This window comes from Xenopus tropicalis, chromosome 5 (genome assembly GCF_000004195.4).
Source record: "Xenopus tropicalis strain Nigerian chromosome 5, UCB_Xtro_10.0, whole genome shotgun sequence".
In the NCBI taxonomy this organism is placed as follows: Eukaryota; Metazoa; Chordata; class Amphibia; order Anura; family Pipidae; genus Xenopus; species Xenopus tropicalis.
The window spans coordinates 8763231-8782785 of NC_030681.2; the positions used below are offsets into that span (position 1 = coordinate 8763231).

General features: G+C 48.8%; 1 protein-coding gene across 1 annotated transcript in view; it reads right to left on the reverse strand.

Annotated features, from left to right (window-relative positions):
• Window positions 1-18626, reverse strand: part of cnih3 (cornichon family AMPA receptor auxiliary protein 3) — a 30985-nt gene extending 12359 nt beyond the window's left edge. Inside the window, exon 1 of the mRNA XM_002939751.5 lies at window positions 17331-18626. Within this exon, the coding sequence (XP_002939797.1) occupies window positions 17331-17411 (81 nt within the window). The 5' untranslated portion in view covers window positions 17412-18626. The remainder of the gene's footprint in view (window positions 1-17330) is intronic.
• Window positions 18627-19555: the final 929 nt, after the last annotated feature.

The following is a 19555-nucleotide window of genomic DNA, read 5'->3' on the forward strand; positions in this document are numbered from 1 at the left end:
TTACAGATATATAGAAACATTGGGGTAACAGTCACCCCGCTATAGTTCCAGGGGTACCCAGAGCACAAATAAGCACTCACCCCAAATCCCCCCCTAACTGGCCTTCAGGCTGGGCCCCCTTAGCCCATAACAAGGTTACAGATATATAGAAACATTGGGGTAACAGTCACCCCGCTATAGTTCCAGGGGTACCCAGGGCACAAATAAGCACTCATGCCAAATCTCCTGTGAGCAAACAAGGGGGCAATAGCCTCTCAATTGAGCACATAATAGTGGAATAAAATGCTGCTGAATCTCTCTGTTCAGGGTATGAAAACCTTTCAGGCTCTGTGCCCCCATTATGCCATCCCATGGCCACTGTTTACTGCCAAGGCCCCTCCCCTTTGGGCTTCCTATTAGCAAACTATAGAATATTGGAAGGCTGAGAGAGGCAATAAGGCATCGGAGTAATGTAAATAAAGTTTGGTATGGGCCCTCCGCCTAATGTCTCCTAACATGTTACATATGTAACAGCTGTGTCTTGTATTTGTATCCCTTTCCACGCGGGGGGGGGGGCAATGGTGCAATAATTAATAATAATTAAAGCAAACACGTGATTGGTTGCTGTAGGGTTCATAGACCTGTCCAAAATTTGTGACTTTTAATATTCCCATACTACAGCTTAGCCAGAAACACCTCCATAGAAGTTTGGAGGAAATAAAACTACAGGAAAATAACAAGTAGATAAATACAAAACAGCATAACAGGTAAATTTGCCCTTTAAAGTGTAAAAAAGAGCCTAGAACAATAAGAAGTATCCGGTGAGTATAATTCCCACCCGGGTCCCACAGAGTTTGACATGATCCTAATGCAGAGCCCCCACAGATTCCCTATAAATTGTCATTTTCTGTTTCCTATCGGCGCTGCCAGGCTGTCCCTGCTGGACTCCTCATGATTTACTGCCTGTCGTGGGAAATACACATTTACTGAAGCTCATTCGGAAGAAGCGGGGGAAGCTGTGGAATAGCTCGCGGGTGGGAAGGGATGGGAATAGCGGGGAGCCCCCCGAGCTGAGTGCTCTCACACTATCAGTAATAAGCAAACTGTGCCATTAGTGCATGAATAAATAACTGCAGGGTCGATAGGAAATGTCACTGATCCCGGCATCTCCCTGGGGGGGGAATGTCTCATCTCTGGCATCTGAAATATTCATTGTGCCCAAGCCTAACCTGCCCTAACTCACCCGTGCCCAAGCCTAACCTGCCCTAACTCACCCGTGCCCAACCCTAACCTGCCCTAACTCAACCCATGCCCACCCTAACCTGCCCTAACTCACCCGTGCCCAACCCTAACCTGCCCTAACTCAACCCATGCCCACCCTAACCTGCCCTAACTCACCCGTGCCCAACCCTAACCTGCCCTAACTCAACCCATGCCCACCCTAACCTGCCCTAACTCACCCGTGCCCAACCCTAACCTGCCCTAACTCAACCCATGCCCACCCTAACCTGCCCTAACTCACCCGTGCCCAACCCTAAGCTGCCCTAACTCAACCCGTGCCCAACCCTAACCTGCCCTAACTCACCCGTGCCCAACCCTAACCTGCCCTAACTCAACCCATGCCCACCCTAACCTGCCCTAACTCACCCGTGCCCAACACTAACCTGCCCTAACTCACCCGTGCCCAAGCCTAACCTGCCCTAACTCACCCGTGCCCAACCCTAACCTGCCCTAACTCACCCGTGCCTAACCTGCCCTAATTCAACTCGTGCCCAAGCCTAACCTGCCCTAACTCACCCGTACCCAACCCTAATCTGCCCTAACTCACCCGTGCCTAACCCTAACCTGCCCTAACTCACCCGTGCCCAACCCTAACCTGCCCTAACTCACCCATGCCCAACCCTAACCTGCCCTAACTCACCCGTGCCCAACCCTTACCTGCCCTAACTCACCCGTGCCCAACCCTAACCTGCCCTAACTCACCCTTGTCCAACCCTAACCTGCCCTAACTCACCCGTGCCCAACCCTAACCTGCCCTAACTCAACCCATACCCAAACCGGCCCAAACCTGCCTGACCCATGGGTATGACTACTTTATATCTTTTTCTCATAGATTATTTTGGTTACATACTGTATATAGGTACGCAGAGAGAACATAGATTGTAAGCTGTATGGGCCAGGGATTTCCTTTCAACTCTGTCTTTACTATGTATATTTATACTTATTTATTTACTATTACTTAGTATAATGTTGTCTTCCCTGTGTGTACTTTCCTATGCTGTACAGTGCTGCGTATGTTAGTAACTCTTTATAAATAAAATTATACATACATAAAGCTATAAGAGCACTGATATTCCCCTGTACTAAGCACAATTCAGCAGGAACAGCCCCCTAAGTTTGCTCATAGCCTGTACATAGAGATACCATAAAACTATGGCACATAGGGATTCCCCTGTACTAAGCACAATTCAGCAGGAACAGCCCCCTAAGTTTGCTCATAGCCTGTACAGAGAGATACCATAAAACTATGGCACATAGGGATTCCCCTGTACTAAGCACAATTCAGCAGGAACAGCCCCCTAAGTTTGCTCATAGCCTGTACAGAGAGATACCATAAAACTATGGCACATGGGGATTCCCCAGTACTAAGCACAATTCAGCAGGAACAGCCCCCTAAGTTTGCCCATAGCATGTACAGAGAGATATCATAAAACTATGGCACATAGGGATTCCCCTGTACTAAGCACAATTCAGCAGGAACAGCCCCCTAAGTTTGCTCATAGCCTGTACAGAGAGATACCATAAAACTATGGCACATAGGGATACCCCTGTACTAAGCACAATTCAGCAGGAACAGCCCCCTAAGTTTGCTCATAGCCTGTACAGAGAGATCCCATAAAACTATGGCACATAGGGATTCCCCTGTACTAAACACAATTCAGCAGGAACAGCCCCCTAAGTTTGCTCATAGCCTGTACAGAGAGATCCCATAAAACTATGGCACATAGGGATTCCCCTGTACTAAGCACAATTCAGCAGGAACAGCCCCCTAAGTTTGCTCATAGCCTGTACAGAGAGATCCCATAAAACTATGGCACATAGGGATTCCCCTGTACTAAGCACAATTCAGCAGGAACAGCCCCCTAAGTTTGCTCATAGCCTGTACAGAGAGATCCCATAAAACTATGGCACATAGGGATTCCCCTGTACTAAGCACAATTCAGCAGGAACAGCCCCCTAAGTTTGCACATAAGCCAGTACCATAAAACTGGGGTTAAAATAATTGTTTTTAATGCAATGAATAAAAGTCTACAAGATTCCTTATTAAAAGGAGTTGTTAAGGTACAACCAAACTATTGCACCCCTATATATTAGTGCAAGGCATTATAAGAATCCCTCTAGTGAATGTGTGAGCTGGAGCTGCTGGTTATTATAGGGCTCCCTTTGCTTCCTGAGCCCCTGAACTCTGGGTTTATTTCAGTGCATCTCAGAGGAGAGGGGCAATTTGCCCAAGGAGCAGCCCCTAGAACCCCCCCTACACCTTTACAGTTTATATGAAATGAATAATCAGTTATAGTCCATAGGAGCTGGGGAGAGAGATATGTGAGAAGTACATGGAAAAGCTTCTATATATATATATATACAGTATATAAGTCTATATATATAATGTTCCTCTTCCCTGTGAGCTGAATCCTCATTAAGGTGGGACAGTTTTAAATTATGAAGTTAAAAAGGAATGGGGCGTACCATGAAGCAGGTAGGGTTTGTGTCCCAGCATAACTTGGGGAGACAGGGGGGTTGTAAATAAATGGTGGTTTGCATCAGAACCCCGAATCCACAAGTAATTAGCCCCACCATATCTCCAGACCAAATACCCTGTGTAGGGCCCATTATTTGTTATTTCACCTGTAGCTGTTTGTGAACTACATTTCCCAGCATTCCCTGACAGCTTTCATACTGACAATGTTATATATACACAAATATTCTGTGTTTGAAATAGAAGGATGTATGGCTGTCAGCGGTGGGTCTGTCACCTTAGGGCAGGGGTACACGGGGAGATTAGTAGCGGCGCAACAAATCTCCCCACAATGCCATCCCACCGGCTAGAATGTAGTTCTTCTGGCGTTTAGTAGCCATGAAAAAGTAGCTGCTACTAAGAAGCTCCGTGTGACAGACAGGGAGATTAGTCGCCCACAACTAATCTCCCTTGTCGCGGGGCTACTGATCTCCCCGAAATGCCATCCCACCAGACATTCTAGCATTTCTAGCATTTTACGGCTACTGAACACCAGACATTCTAGCATTTCTAGCATTTTACGGCTACTGAACACCAGGCATTCTAGCATTTCGGAGGGATTAGTCGCCTGCAAAAAGGGAGATTTGTTGTGGGCCCTTAGGGTGAAGACACACGGAGCTACTTAGTAGCAGCTACTTTTTCACGGCTACTATATTCCAGAAAATCCCCTGCCAGACAATACTGGGAATTGCCCCTGCTAAAACACACAGAGACAATTATCAGTAAATGATCAGCATTGTCTGTTTTAGTAGCCGTGACAAGTAGCTGCTACGAGTAGCTCTGTGTGTCTTCACCCTTACCCTCCTATATATATGTACTTCAACAAAAGGCTGAAATATAACAATTAATTCTATTTTCTTCCTATAACGCCCTAATATTTTGGCACCCCCAGTGACTGTAACTTTAAAGGGAAGGGAGGATGTTGTGCTCCTAATTATTCCATCTTCAGAATGTAATGGCACTTCTATTAATCCCCAGAGCACCCAGGGGCGAAACATCTCACCATTCACATGAACATTCGGAGCTCATTAGGTTGGGTTTGATACCCCTGTGCCCCCCGGTGGTGTCTGCGGCTCAGAGAGACAGTTCCTCCAGCCTTTATCCTATTTCTGCCTCTCTGTGTAACCTCGGCTCAGGGTACATTATTATATTCCAGCTGATATGTTTCTATGTCAGAACATTTAGCGTTACAGTTACTGCCGCACTAAACACACATGTGCCCTGACTGGCAGAGCCGCTGCCCTTGAGATGGCAAAGCTGTGATTTTCAAGGGCAAACAAAGCATTTATATTTGTAAGGTTCTTATGGGGGAACAGAGGCAAACAAATCTTGGGTCCCTATCTTGTGGAAGATCTACTGGGGAAACAAATCACTCTACCCTCCTCGTTGGGGCAATAGATGGCCCATGCTACCTAACCTAACTCACCTAGTGCACGGGACCCACAGGTTAACCCACGGGTTGGGCGGGTTCAGGCCGGTCTCGGCACATCACCTGTGAGTTGTGGGCGGGTTCGGGCTGAGCTCTTCCACTTGCCCTCCCCACCTGCAACCTTACACTGCTGGCAGCTCTCTTATGGCTTATCTATTTATAGGCGCGCGCCCAGAAGACCTGCCCCTTTTGTGACATCATTGTGGGGCGGGCGGGTCTATAAATAGAAAAAGGAAGCCAGGTCGGGCAGGGTTACGGTTGGGAGCGGGCAGGTTAGGGTCGGGCCCTTTAGCCCACATTGCACCTAGTGGTCAGGGTTTAGTATTACACCTAACTATTTTCCCTGTTATACTGCCATTTATTGGTTAAATAAAAAACTAACATGCAATAACAATACAGAACATACAATCATCATTTGCTCCCCTTACAGGCCCTAGGCAACCCGCCCCCCCCCCCCCCTTGGTGGCACTGAAGAAGACAAGGGGGAAAGAAGATAATGGAAGCACTGAGGGTGACCTGCAGGCAGCAGAGGGACAACAATCCAGACTGGGGGTAGGCAACAGAGGTAAGTGCTTAGCGCCCCCCTACAGTTGCACCCTAGGCAAGTGCCTTTTCTGCCTAGCCCTAGTTCCTGCCCTGATACCTGGCCTGCACAGAGCCCAACTGATCCCCTGTGGGATGAATTGGAACCCTGACTGTGAGCCAGGCCTGAACCCCAACATCAGCTGAATGGAAGCAACTCCCAGCAACAATGTTCCAACATCTAGTGGGGACCTTCCCAGAAGTGTAGGGGCAGTTATAGCAGAAAAGGGAGGGGCAACTTCATATTAACCCCCTTGGTTTTGGAATGGGATATTCTGGCCTAACATAGGCCAAACTAGATTCAGAACACATGCTGTGACCCAAAAAGGAACACAAAGGCTTGCAACTATCTAGCCTAGCCCCCTGCATGGGGCATTGTAATCAGCCATATTGGGAGGAAAGAGACAGATCAAAACTGAGAAAGAATGAAAGCAGACAGCTGGCAGAACAAGAAGATGTGAAATGATAACAAAAAATAAAAAAAAGAAAATAAATAGAGGAGAAGGGTGGTTAAGGGACCCTGTACCTTAGGGTTCCCAGTGGGGCCCCCCCAAACCCAGTGCTACACGGCACCTATTCCCAATATTGTAAAACCCATCCTGCAATACATTTACTTCTTTATCCTGCCCAGGCCCCTCATTCCCACACTGGTATCCCTGTGATATCTCAGCAATGATGATTCTCTTTGCTTTCCCTTCCAGTGCAATCTATATACTTATATATATTTATATACTTCTATATACCTATATCAATTATAGCCACGCAGCCTGTGCATTAAATTAGGCCAACGCATTTCACCGCCGTACAGCAAACACAGGGAAAGGTTATACCAGGTAACACTGTGTAATAGCAGGCATGTATCTTATGAGTAGATTGTTATAGTTCAGCCTTTTGGTGAATTAAATATATGCAGGAGGGTAAAAGGTCACCTTTAGAGACACCACTAATCTGTTTTTTTAACTATTTTGTTTATTATTTGTGGTTTTTCAGTTATTTAGCTTTTTATTCAGCAGCTCTGCAGTTTGGAATTTCTGCAGCTGTCTGGTTGCTGGGGTCTTGTTTACCTTAGCAACCAGGCAGTGGTTTGAATGAGAGACTGAATATGAATAGGAGGGGACCTGAATAGAAAGATAAAGAATAAAAAGAAACAATGATAAAACTGTAAGCTCTATTCATTTTTTTAGCTACCGGGGTCAGTGACCCCCCATTTGAATGCTGAAAAGATATAGAAGATAAAAAATAATGAAGCCCAATTGCAAAGTCTCTAGGAATAGGACATTCTATAACATATTAATAGTTAACCTAAAGGTCAGCCACCTCTTTAATAGGATAGGACTGCTGGCAGCGGGATGTGGAATATCATTAGTCTGTGCTTAACTTGCCCTTTCAAGGTAAGTAAAACCAGGGGGTGGGGTAGATTCATTCAGCAAAAGTGCAAAATAAAAATAATCTGCATAAACGGAGACAGTGATTCCTGCGCAGAGCAAATATACATTATGAAATATGTCACTTTCTATTATTTAGCAGGAAAGAAACAAATGACTGGTTCACAGCGGGCAAGAAATGTTCCGGGGAAATTACCCCAGTCTAATCCAATTACTCTGCGCTCTGCGGGGAGAGGGGGCTGTCACTAACCCATTAAGTTATGAACCGACGGGATATTTATTGCAATTATTGCAGAGACTGGATTCAAAATAGGCCCCAGCATTCCCAGTACCCAGAGGCACAAACAGCCCCCCCAGCCCAATAAATAGTGACTGTCTGTGGCACCTTACAGCCCCCCTGGCATTCCCAGTACCCAGAGGCACAAACAGCCCCCCCCCCCAGCCCAATAAATAGTGACTGTCTGTGGCACCTTACAGCCCCCCTGGCATTCCCAGTACCCAGAGGCACAAACAGCCCCCCCCAGCCCAATAAATAGTGACTGTCTGTGGCACCTTACAGCCCCCCCTGGCATTCCCAGTACCCAGAGGCACAAACAGCCCCCCCCAGCCCAATAAATAGTGAGTGTCTGTGGCACCTTACAGCCCCCCTGGCATTCCCAGTACCCAGAGGCACAAACAGCCCCCCCAGCCCAATAAATAGTGAGTGTCTGTGGCACCTTACAGCCCCCCTGGCATTCCCAGTACCCAGAGGCACAAACAGTCCCCCCCAGCCCAATAAATAGTGACTGTCTATGGCACCTTACAGCCCCCCTGGCATTCCCAGTACCCAGAGGCACAAACAGCCCCCCCAGCCCAATAAATAGTGAGTGTCTGTGGCACCTTACAGCCCCCCTGGCATTCCCAGTACCCAGAGGCACAAACAGCCCCCCCAGCCCAATAAATAGTGACTGTCTGTGGCACCTTACAGCCCCCCTGGCATTCCCAGTACCCAGAGGCACAAACAGCCCCCCCCCAGCCCAATAAATAGTGACTGTCTGTGGCACCTTACAGCCCCCCTGGCATTCCCAGTACCCAGAGGCACAAACAGCCCCCCCCCAGCCCAATAAATAGTGACTGTCTGTGGCACCTTACAGCCCCCTGGCATTCCCAGTACCCAGAGGCACAAACAGCCCCCCCCCAGCCCAATAAATAGTGACTGTCTGTGGCACCTTACAGCCCCCCTGGCATTCCCAGTACCCAGAGGCACAAACAGCCCCCCCAGCCCAATAAATAGTGACTGTCTGTGGCACCTTACAGCCCCCCTGGCATTCCCAGTACCCAGAGGCACAAACAGTCCCCCCCCCAGCCCAATAAATAGTGACTGTCTGTGGCACCTTACAGCCCCCCTGGCATTCCCAGTACCCAGAGGCACAAACAGCCCCCCCAGCCCAATAAATAGTGACTGTCTGTGGCACCTTACAGCCCCCCTGGCATTCCCAGTACCCAGAGGCACAAACAGCCCCCCCAGCCCAATAAATAGTGACTGTCTGTGGCACCTTACAGCCCCCCTGGCATTCCCAGTACCCAGAGGCACAAACAGCCCCCCCATCCCAATAAATAGTGACTGTCTGTGGCACCTTACAGCCCCCCTGGCATTCCCAGTACCCAGAGGCACAAACAGCCCCCCCAGCCCAATAAATAGTGACTGTCTGTGGCACCTTACAGCCCCCCTGGCATTCCCAGTACCCAGAGGCACAAACAGCCCCCCCAGCCCAATAAATAGTGACTGTCTGTGGCACCTTACAGCCCCCCTGGCATTCCCAGTACCCAGAGGCACAAACAGCCCCCCCCCCCCCAGCCCAATAAATAGTGACTGTCTGTGGCACCTTACAGCCCCCCTGGCATTCCCAGTACCCAGAGGCACAAACAGCCCCCCCAGCCCAATAAATAGTGACTGTCTGTGGCACCTTACAGCCCCCCTGGCATTCCCAGTACCCAGAGGCACAAACAGCCCCCCCAGCCCAATAAATAGTGACTGTCTGTGGCACCTTACAGCCCCCCTGGCATTCCCAGTACCCAGAGGCACAAACAGCCCCCCCAGCCCAATAAATAGTGACTGTCTGTGGCACCTTACAGCCCCCCTGGCATTCCCAGTACCCAGAGGCACAAACAGCCCCCCCCCCCCAGCCCAATAAATAGTGACTGTCTGTGGCACCTTACAGCCCCCCTGGCATTCCCAGTACCCAGAGGCACAAACAGCCCCCCCCCGCCCAATAAATAGTGACTGTCTGTGGCACCTTACAGCCCCCCTGGCATTCCCAGTACCCAGAGGCACAAACAGCCCCCCCCCAGCCCAATAAATAGTGACTGTCTGTGGCACCTTACAGCCCCCCTGGCATTCCCAGTACCCAGAGGCACAAACAGCCCCCCCCCAGCCCAATAAATAGTGACTGTCTGTGGCACCTTACAGCCCCCTGGCATTCCCAGTACCCAGAGGCACAAACAGCCCCCCACAGCCCAATAAATAGTGACTGTCTGTGGCACCTTACAGCCCCCTGGCATTCCCAGTACCCGGAGGCACAAACAGCCCCCCCCCAGCCCAATAAATAGTGACTGTCTGTGGCACCTTACAGCCCCCCTGGCATTCCCAGTACCCAGAGGCACAAACAGTCCCCCCCCCAGCCCAATAAATAGTGACTGTCTGTGGCACCTTACAGCCCCCCTGGCATTCCCAGTACCCAGAGGCACAAACAGCCCCCCCAGCCCAATAAATAGTGACTGTCTGTGGCACCTTACAGCCCCCCCTGGCATTCCCAGTACCCAGAGGCACAAACAGCCCCCCCAGCCCAATAAATAGTGACTGTCTGTGGCACCTTACAGCCCCCCTGGCATTCCCAGTACCCAGAGGCACAAACAGCCCCCCCCCCCAGCCCAATAAATAGTGACTGTCTGTGGCACCTTACAGCCCCCCTGGCATTCCCAGTACCCAGAGGCACAAACAGTCCCCCCCCAGCCCAATAAATAGTGACTGTCTGTGGCACCTTACAGCCCCCCTGGCATTCCCAGTACCCAGAGGCACAAACAGCCCCCCCAGCCCAATAAATAGTGACTATCTGTGGCACCTTACAGCCCCCCTGGCATTCCCAGTACCCAGAGGCACAAACAGCCCCCCCATCCCAATAAATAGTGACTGTCTGTGGCACCTTACAGCCCCCCTGGCATTCCCAGTACCCAGAGGCACAAACAGCCCCCCCAGCCCAATAAATAGTGAGTGTCTGTGGCACCTTACAGCCCCCCTGGCATTCCCAGTACCCAGAGGCACAAACAGCCCCCCCCCCCCGCCCAATAAATAGTGAGTGTCTGTGGCACCTTACAGCCCCCCTGGCATTCCCAGTACCCAGAGGCACAAACAGCCCCCCCCCAGCCCAATAAATAGTGACTGTCTGTGGCACCTTACAGCCCCCCTGGCATTCCCAGTACCCAGAGGCACAAACAGCCCCCCCCAGCCCAATAAATAGTGACTGTCTGTGGCACCTTACAGCCCCCTCTGGCATTCCCAGTACCCAGAGGCACAAACAGCCCCCCCAGCCCAATAAATAGTGACTGTCTGTGGCACCTTACAGTCCCCCTGGCATTCCCAGTACCCAGAGGCACAAACTGCCCCCCCAGCAGCCCAGTAAATAGTGAAAATAGTAAAAGCAGCCCCCCGGCATTGGCCAGAACCCACAGATTGCCAGTCCGGGCCTGCCTGGAGCCACTGTAGTGTAGGTGCCACAGACTTTAAAGGCTTTACAGCTCATTTAGGAACTTTTGCAAAGTGTCACAATTCCCAGAATTCTATCTTCATTGAGGGCATTGATGTTGAAGCAGCGCCCACTTTAATAAAACACATGCAAGTTGTGCTCAAAGTTCTTCTTACTGTATATTTGTGGCATCACTTGTGCCTCAGCAACAGCGCTCAGTTCAGTAGGTGCAATTCAGCTCTGTGTGTTGGTGATGGGAACCAGGGAAGTACCACTTCCTCCAGCCTGGCATTACTTCCCGGGCTCCCATGTGTCTATGTACTGCCCCCAATAAGGGGTAATTATATCTTAGTTGGGATCAAGTACAGGTACTGTTTTATTATTACAGAGAAAAGGGAATCATTTAACCATTAAATAAACCCAATAGGGCTGTTCTGCCCCCAATAAGGGGTAATTATATCTTAGTTGGGATCAAGTACAGGTACTGTTTTATTATTACAGAGAAAAGGGAATCATTTAACCATGAAATAAACCCAATAGGGCTGTTCTGCCCCCAATAAGGGGTAATTATATCTTAGTTGGGATCAAGTACAGGTACTGTTTTATTATTACAGAGAAAAGGGAATCATTTAACCATTAAATAAACCCAATAGGGCTGTTCTGCCCCCAATAAGGGGTAATTATATCTTAGTTGGGATCAAGTACAGGTACTGTTTTATTATTACAGAGAAAAGGGAATCATTTAACCATTAAATAAACCCAATAGGGCTGTTCTGCCCCCAATAAGGGGTAATTATATCTTAGTTGGGATCAAGTACAGGTACTGTTTTATTATTACAGAGAAAAGGGAATCATTTAACCATGAAATAAACCCAATAGGGCTGTTCTGCCCCCAATAAGGGGTAATTATATCTTAGTTGGGATCAAGTACAGGTACTGTTTTATTATTACAGAGAAAAGGGAATCATTTAACCATTAAATAAACCCAATAGGGCTGTTCTGCCCCCAATAAGGGGTAATTATATCTTAGTTGGGATCAAGTACAGGTACTGTTTTATTATTACAGAGAAAAGGGAATCATTTAACCATGAAATAAACCCAATAGGGCTGTTCTGCCCCAATAAGGGGTAATTATATCTTAGTTGGGATCAAGTACAGGTACTGTTTTATTATTACAGAGAAAAGGGAATCATTTAACCATTAAATAAACCCAATAGGGCTGTTCTGCCCCCAATAAGGGGTAATTATATCTTAGTTGGGATCAAGTACAGGTACTGTTTTATTATTACAGAGAAAAGGGAATCATTTAACCATTAAATAAACCCAATAGGGCTGTTCTGCCCCCAATAAGGGGTAATTATATCTTAGTTGGGATCAAGTACAGGTACTGTTTTATTATTACAGAGAAAAGGGAATCATTTAACCATGAAATAAACCCAATAGGGCTGTTCTGCCCCCAATAAGGGGTAATTATATCTTAGTTGGGATCAAGTACAGGTACTGTTTTATTATTACAGAGAAAAGGGAATCATTTAACCATTAAATAAACCCAATAGGGCTGTTCTGCCCCCAATAAGGGGTAATTATATCTTAGTTGGGATCAAGTACAGGTACTGTTTTATTATTACAGAGAAAAGGGAATCATTTAACCATGAAATAAACCCAATAGGGCTGTTCTGCCCCCAATAAGGGGTAATTATATCTTAGTTGGGATCATGCTAACCCTGTATTGTTCTCTAACACCATATTTATTTAGAATAAAATCCCTTTATGTTTACATTTCCACACAGGGTCTTGCTTTTTAATCTCTAGTGGGATTCTCCCCCCAGGCTTTCCTGTGTGTCCCTCCCAGGGCTCCCCCTGTTGTCCTGTAAATTCTTTCTGCCCCTGGGTCACATAACACTAATATATATATATTTATGTTACTGACTGCTGTTTAATAAGGGTTTGAATTGTGGGGAAAGTCAAAATGGCTGCTAAATATAGAGAACATAGGTGCCAAATTGCACAAGTGTTACTGCCAATAGCAATAGAGTTGCTAGCACTGCTGGTTCTGGATTCCTGCGAGTGGCTACCCTGCTGCAGTGAGTGCCAGGCTGTGGGTAATACACAGAGGGGAAGGGGTCAGTGAGACGCGCAGCCCACAGCCCGACATTCACTGGAGCAGAGAAGCGGCTCAGGGCAAACGCTGACCTGAATATGTCTAGGAATGTTGCTGGAAAGCATCAGGAGCAAAACAAAGGGCACATACAGAGACAGAACAGCAAAATAAGACCATCCGCAAATCTCATTTGCATCTATTACGCCCCATGGCACTTTGGGTATATCACTCTCCGCTGTCAGGAAACCCAGGCGTTCCCGGGCAATGGCCGACTGCTATAGGCATTACATTTCCTATTTATGGCAATGAGAAGCTGCCCCTGAGGGGGGGAAGTATCACAGCTCTGGGTTTGCTATGAGCCAGGAGATTCCCAATACATGATCCCACTGGAGAGTTAAGGTGCCCATACACGTTAAGATTCGCTCGCTTGGCGAGATCGCCAAGCGAGCGGATCTTCACCCGATATCCCCACCTACAGGTGGGCGATATCTGGGAGCATGTAGGCTGTATATTGGCGGCAATGTGGCAGTCAGTTCGGGGACCACATCAACGAGCTGATGCGGTTCCCGATCCGACTGGATTTTTTAACCTGCCCGATCAAGATCTGGCCAATTCCAGGCCAGATATCGGTCGGGAAGGCTCGTCAGTAGTGCCCATACATGGGCCAATTAGCTGCCGAATCGGTCTAAGGGACCAATATCGGTCCCCATACACGGGCTGATTCTAGCTGCTGATATGGGTCCCTTAGACCGATTCGGCAGCTAATTGGCCCGTGTATGGACACTACCGACGGGCCTGCCCGACCGATATCTGGCCTGAAATCGGCCAGATCTCCATCGGGCAGGTTAGAAAATTCAGTCGGATCAGGGACCGCATCGGCTCATTGATGCGTTGCCCGAACTGACTGCCCATTGCCGCCAATATAATTCAATTGTTTGGCCCCAGGGCCAAACGATCGATTTAACCTACAAGCTCCCCGATATCGCCCACCCGTAGGTGGAGATATTGGGTGATGATCCGCTCGATTGGCGATCTCAACAAGCGAGCAAATCTTAACGTGTATGGGGACCTTTAGAGGTCCCAGTAGGTTGTGACATTGGCCAACAGATATGGCGCATCATTTAAAGGGAAACTGCATCGTTCTTTCTGGCGCAGTAAATTCCAAATAATAATGCCCCAAACTGTTAAATTCAATCATTCTCCCCATGGGGCTGTTTGTTTGAATTGCAGCTCCGTTAGGCGAGCGATGAGCACTGTACCTGGGTGGTACTGAGGCATCATGGGAAATGGGGCAGAGGGAAACTGGGGCCTCTTTCATTACATATTAAACACATAAAGTGTCAGCTTATTGCTCGAGGCCCCTGAGGATATTTATATCTTCCCCTGGGTTTATATTTTCCGAGAGGCAGGAGAGGAGAAAGGGTTGGAATGAGTTGTCTCTCCCCGGGAATAACAAGCACTGCATCTGTTGCACCGGGAATTCTGCATTCATTATTCACTCTTTCTGCTCCCACATCCCATGATCCTTTATATGTGTGCATTTGTGTCTGTGTGTGTCTGTGTGTGTCTGTGTGTGTACAGTATTTATATATATACTTATTAGTAATAGGCACCACATGTGCCTGAAATTACTCAGATCAGAAACTGCCCAAATACTGTGAGATGACTTCAAGTGGGATCCCATATCATTCAGCATATAGTGCTTAATAGCTATTCCATTTGCTGTACTCTATAGACCACTTCTTTGTTGGCTACTAATGGCAGCAAATATACCCCAGCCCTTTGCAGTGTTGCCAGTGTGTCGTCCTTGTGACAGCACTGAGATTCCATCTCTTTAACCACTACAATTCCTTCCCTATGTGACGTGGCCTCTATGTTACACCATCAGATATCCGTGCTGATTGGATGCTGTGTGACAGACTGTAGGCTTCCATCCCTTCTGCATGGCTTCTTTGTACAACCACCAACATGCAGTCTCTTTAAATCAGTCTGTTTAAATCTAACTGCTGTTTGGTTGCTATGGGCAACATCACCAATGATGTTAGTTTAAACTGGCCATACACGCCAAGAACGAATTAGCCCAATATCGCCCCCCCCAAGGTGCACATATCGGGGCAAGAATAGCTCATTTGCACCAAACCAGGGTGATATGAGCCCCTCGGGTGGGTGATATTGAACAAATGTAATCGTTTGGCCCTAGGGGGCGACAGGCTTAGACGCACTCAGACTGCATGAATGAGCAGCCCCCAATCAACACCTTTCAGTCAGATATCGGTGAGGGAGGCCCGTCGGGGGTGCCCATACAGATAAGCTGCTGAATCAGTGTAAAGGGCTCTGCCCGTGTATGGGCACCTTTACACACTATAATAAATATAAGATTCCATCTGTCTGTAACATGTTCTCATTTTATCTCTATGTAATGTGGGGATGTGCAGCACTGTATCGTTGCATCTCTGTGGCATAGTAAGTTGTTACAACACTTGGGGGGGTTATTGGGCAGTTGGTCAGCGGGGCCCCTAGAGTGGAAGCCCTGGTAGGCCCCAGTCATCCCAGTCCAATGCCATTAAAGGAGAAGTAAAGCTAAAAACTCAGTAAGCTTTATCAGAAAGGTCTATGTAAATACAGCCATAAGCACTCACAGAAACGCCGCACTGAGTCCTCCATCAAAGGAAACACAGGATTTATTTTCTTCTTTTATGTAAACCTGTTCTTCTGTGGTAGATTCCTTCAGGCAGGGTTGGACTGGGCCTCCAGGAAACCGGGAAAAAAGCCGATGGGCTCCGGTGACCCGGACCCAACCCTTGCAAGAGCTCCCCCAGCCAACCGCTTCTCCTCTGACGTGTTAAACTTATGCACGCTCAGGGAAGGACGTCGGATGGGGGGCCCTGCAGGGGGTTAGGGAGGCTCAGCGGAGGGGTAAAGGAGGCCCTGCGGGGGTTAGGGGGTGCAGAGGATGTGGCCGGGTGGGGGCACCTGCAGGGCCCCTGTGGCGGCAGCCCCGGTGGGCCTTGCACCTCCCAGTCCGACCCTGCCTTCAGGGCAAGGGCATGAGTCTGTGCAGCTCTCTCCCTTCTCCTGCTCCCCCTACCAGCTACCAGCAGCCAGAGCTGCAGCAGGAAGCTGTGAAGACCAAGCTAAAATGGCCGCTGCTATCTTAAACAAACAGAGGGAGCTTCTAGGGCTGATTACTCGGGTATGGTAAAGCTTTCTGCAGAATAAATATAGTGTTCTAGGTGGCAAATCTATTGGCAGCAAAATGCCAAAGTGACTTCTTCTTTAAGACTAAGATATCTCTGCAGCATTTGTGACAGCACCGTATGGTTCCATCTCTCTCAGAGCTGCTGAGGGACAAACTTATCTATTGGAAATGTATTTGGCCATGAGCATTTTCAGCTAAACCCAACTGATATATTAACAAGGACTCAGTCAAGGAAGCATCAGTTTAGCCCACTGAAGAGTGATTGCTGGTGGAACTGTAGCCAATCACTTCCTGCCAATCACTTCCTGTATTGGGCCCCTAGCCCAGCCCAGCAGGGTATGAATTATAGACACCTTAGTGATACTAACGGATTTATATCACAACCAGCCCCATAGAAACAGGCAACAGAACATAGGCGACAGTTGCAAAGTTACGGAAATTGGTTTATGAAATATTGAGAGGTATCAGCCGGCAAATCCCCCTGCCCGAGAGATACGCTCTGTAGCTTTAAGTGACGCAAAGTGAAAATGTCATGTATCTGGAAAGGCAAATGTCATTTATTTCCCAAGGCACTTCAAACCAGAGGCAAGAAAACAAGGAAAAAAAATTCCTGTTTGGTGAATTAACCCCTGCACTGCTGTGTCCATGTCATTGGAACTCTGAGGGAACACTCTGCATTCTGGGATTTTTGTCTAAAAATCTCTTTCCATCTTTTACATTTATATATTTCTGTATATGTTTTACACTGCCTTGAAACCACTACTAAGTTGCTAATCTCAGAGACCCTAGCAACCAGCAATAACAAAAAGTAAAAAAAAAAAAAAGAACTGCAAATGGCCACAAGTACTCCCAGCAGCTCTAAAAGCCATTGGATGGGAGTTGTGGTTCTATAACAGCAATGTTGGACATTACAAACTGTTAGTACATCTCTTGTACCCCCCCAAAACCCCCTTGCATCCATATCACCAGTAAGAGAACTGTGCCCATCGGGTACCAACCCCCAGATACCACCAACTGTATTGATCCCATGCCAGTGCCCCCAAAGCCCCATCCTTGCCCACTTCTACTCACCAGGAGCTGCATACAGAGCATCGGGAACCATTGCCCCCAAACCCCCCCTTGCCCCTTCCTACTTACGTGCCATATAGCGAAGAAGATGAGGGCAGCACAAAGCACCAGGGACAACATGTAGCAGAAGGCAGCAAATGTAAAAGCCATGGCAATCCCAAATGTAGTCCAGTGGCCGCAGTCAGGGAGGGAATGAGCCAACTGCTGTGTGTCTCTTAGCTTTGGTGGGTCCTCCTGGTTTCTCTAGTTGGGCCCCCCCAGGACTTCACTGATTGTTATGTCCATTGTTATGTGTGGGGGGGGGGGCACTTCTCTGCCTGCACACTGTGAGATCGCTCTTTCCATAAGGGAATCTACAGCTTCCTGATCTTCCACCACTCAGGGGAGATGAGAAGTCAATATCCTTATGTGCTGCCCATCCCTGCCAATGGGGGTTTCAGATGTCACATGACTTATTGGAGGGGGCAAGGGGGAAGCTGACATTGACTGGGCTGCTGCCTTATTGCCTGTGGAGCTCCAGGAAAGCCCATTTCCACTTCAGCAGCTCTCAGTCACCTCACCTTGATGCCCAGACTGGAGATCCCCAACTCACTTAGACAAGGGAGAGTCTGGGCAGGATGATTGCTTATACTTCCTTGTATTGGGTGCTGGGTGCTGGTCCCAGTTGCTAGTTCCTAGGCAGGCACTGATCGACTTGGTAGTTCTTGGACAGGGAACTAATCAGACTTGGAAGCTCCTGGGCAGGAAGGCAATCACATGGGGCAGTTCTGTGATGGGGCATATGAATCAGATTTGGTATCTCCTGGGCTGGACAAGTGGACATGGACCTGGTCAGGCTTGGTAGGTCCTACACAGGACATGGTTGGACCCATAGTTCCCAGGGCAGATCGGGCACCAGTGTATAGTTTCTGGGCAGAGTAGCGATCAAACTTGGTAGTTCCTGAGCCTAGCAACGATCAAAATCCCAGGCAAGGTCCTGATAAGGATCTGCAGTTCCAGGCAGAAGTATCGCTCAGCTTTAGCTCAGATAGCGCCCTTACATACATGTAGTTCCAATTCACTTTGGCATCTCCATAAAATCATTGAGAGTCGGCGGGCAGCTAAGGGCGGTATTAGTCGGTAGAAGGCAGCGCACCCTGCAAGTCGCACCCTGCAAGTCGCACCCTTCAAGTCGGGGGAAGCGCAGGCAGCAGCACCCACTGAGCTGTAATCGCTCCACACACGCTGCCGGGGAGGGAGCTGTCCGTACCTGCTGGTGCTGAATCTCCGCTGCGCAGCGACTGCCTGGAACCGACTCTTATATAGCGCTCTGCTCTAATGTATCCCTCAGCTCTGCGCCGGGCACACTAGCAGCACATCCAATAGCTACTGTCTGCTCCTCTGTATCCCTCAGCTCTGCTCTTTTGTATCCCTATGTACCGGGCACACTAACACCGGGCACACTAACACCGAGCACACTAACAGCACATCCAATAGCTACTGTCTGCTCTTTTGTATCCCTATGCACCGGGCACACTAACACCGAGCACACTAACAGCACATCCAATAGCTACTGTCTGCTCTTTTGTATCCCTATGCACCGGGCACACTAACACCGAGCACACTAACAGCACATCCAATAGCTACTATCTGCTCTTTTGTATCCCTATGCACCGGGCACACTAACACCGAGCACACTAACAGCACATCCAATAGCTACTGTCTGCTCTTTTGTATCCCTATGCACCGGGCACACTAACACCGAGCACACTAACAGCACATCCAATAGCTACTGTCTGCTCTAATGTATCCCTATGCACTGGGCACTCTAACACCGAGCACACTAACAGCACAGGCAATAGCCACAGTCTGCTCTTCTGTATCCCTATGCACCGGGCACACTAACACCGGCACACTAACAGAACAGGCAATAGCCACAGTCTGCTCTAATGTATCCCTATGCACCGGGCACACTAACACCGGGACACTAACAGCACAGGCAGTAGCTACTGTCTGCTCTAATGTATCCCTATGCACTGGGCACTCTAACACCGAGCACACTAACAGCACAGGAAATAGCCACAGTCTGCTCTTCTGTATCCCTATGCACCGGGCACACTAACACAGAGCACACTAACAGAACAGGCAATAGCCACAGTCTGCTCTTCTATATCCCTATGCACCGGGCACACTAACACAGAGCACACTAACAGAACAGGCAATAGCCACAGTCTGCTCTTCTATATCCCTATGCACCGGGCACACTAACACAGAGCACACTAACAGAACAGGCAATAGCCACAGTCTGCTCTTCT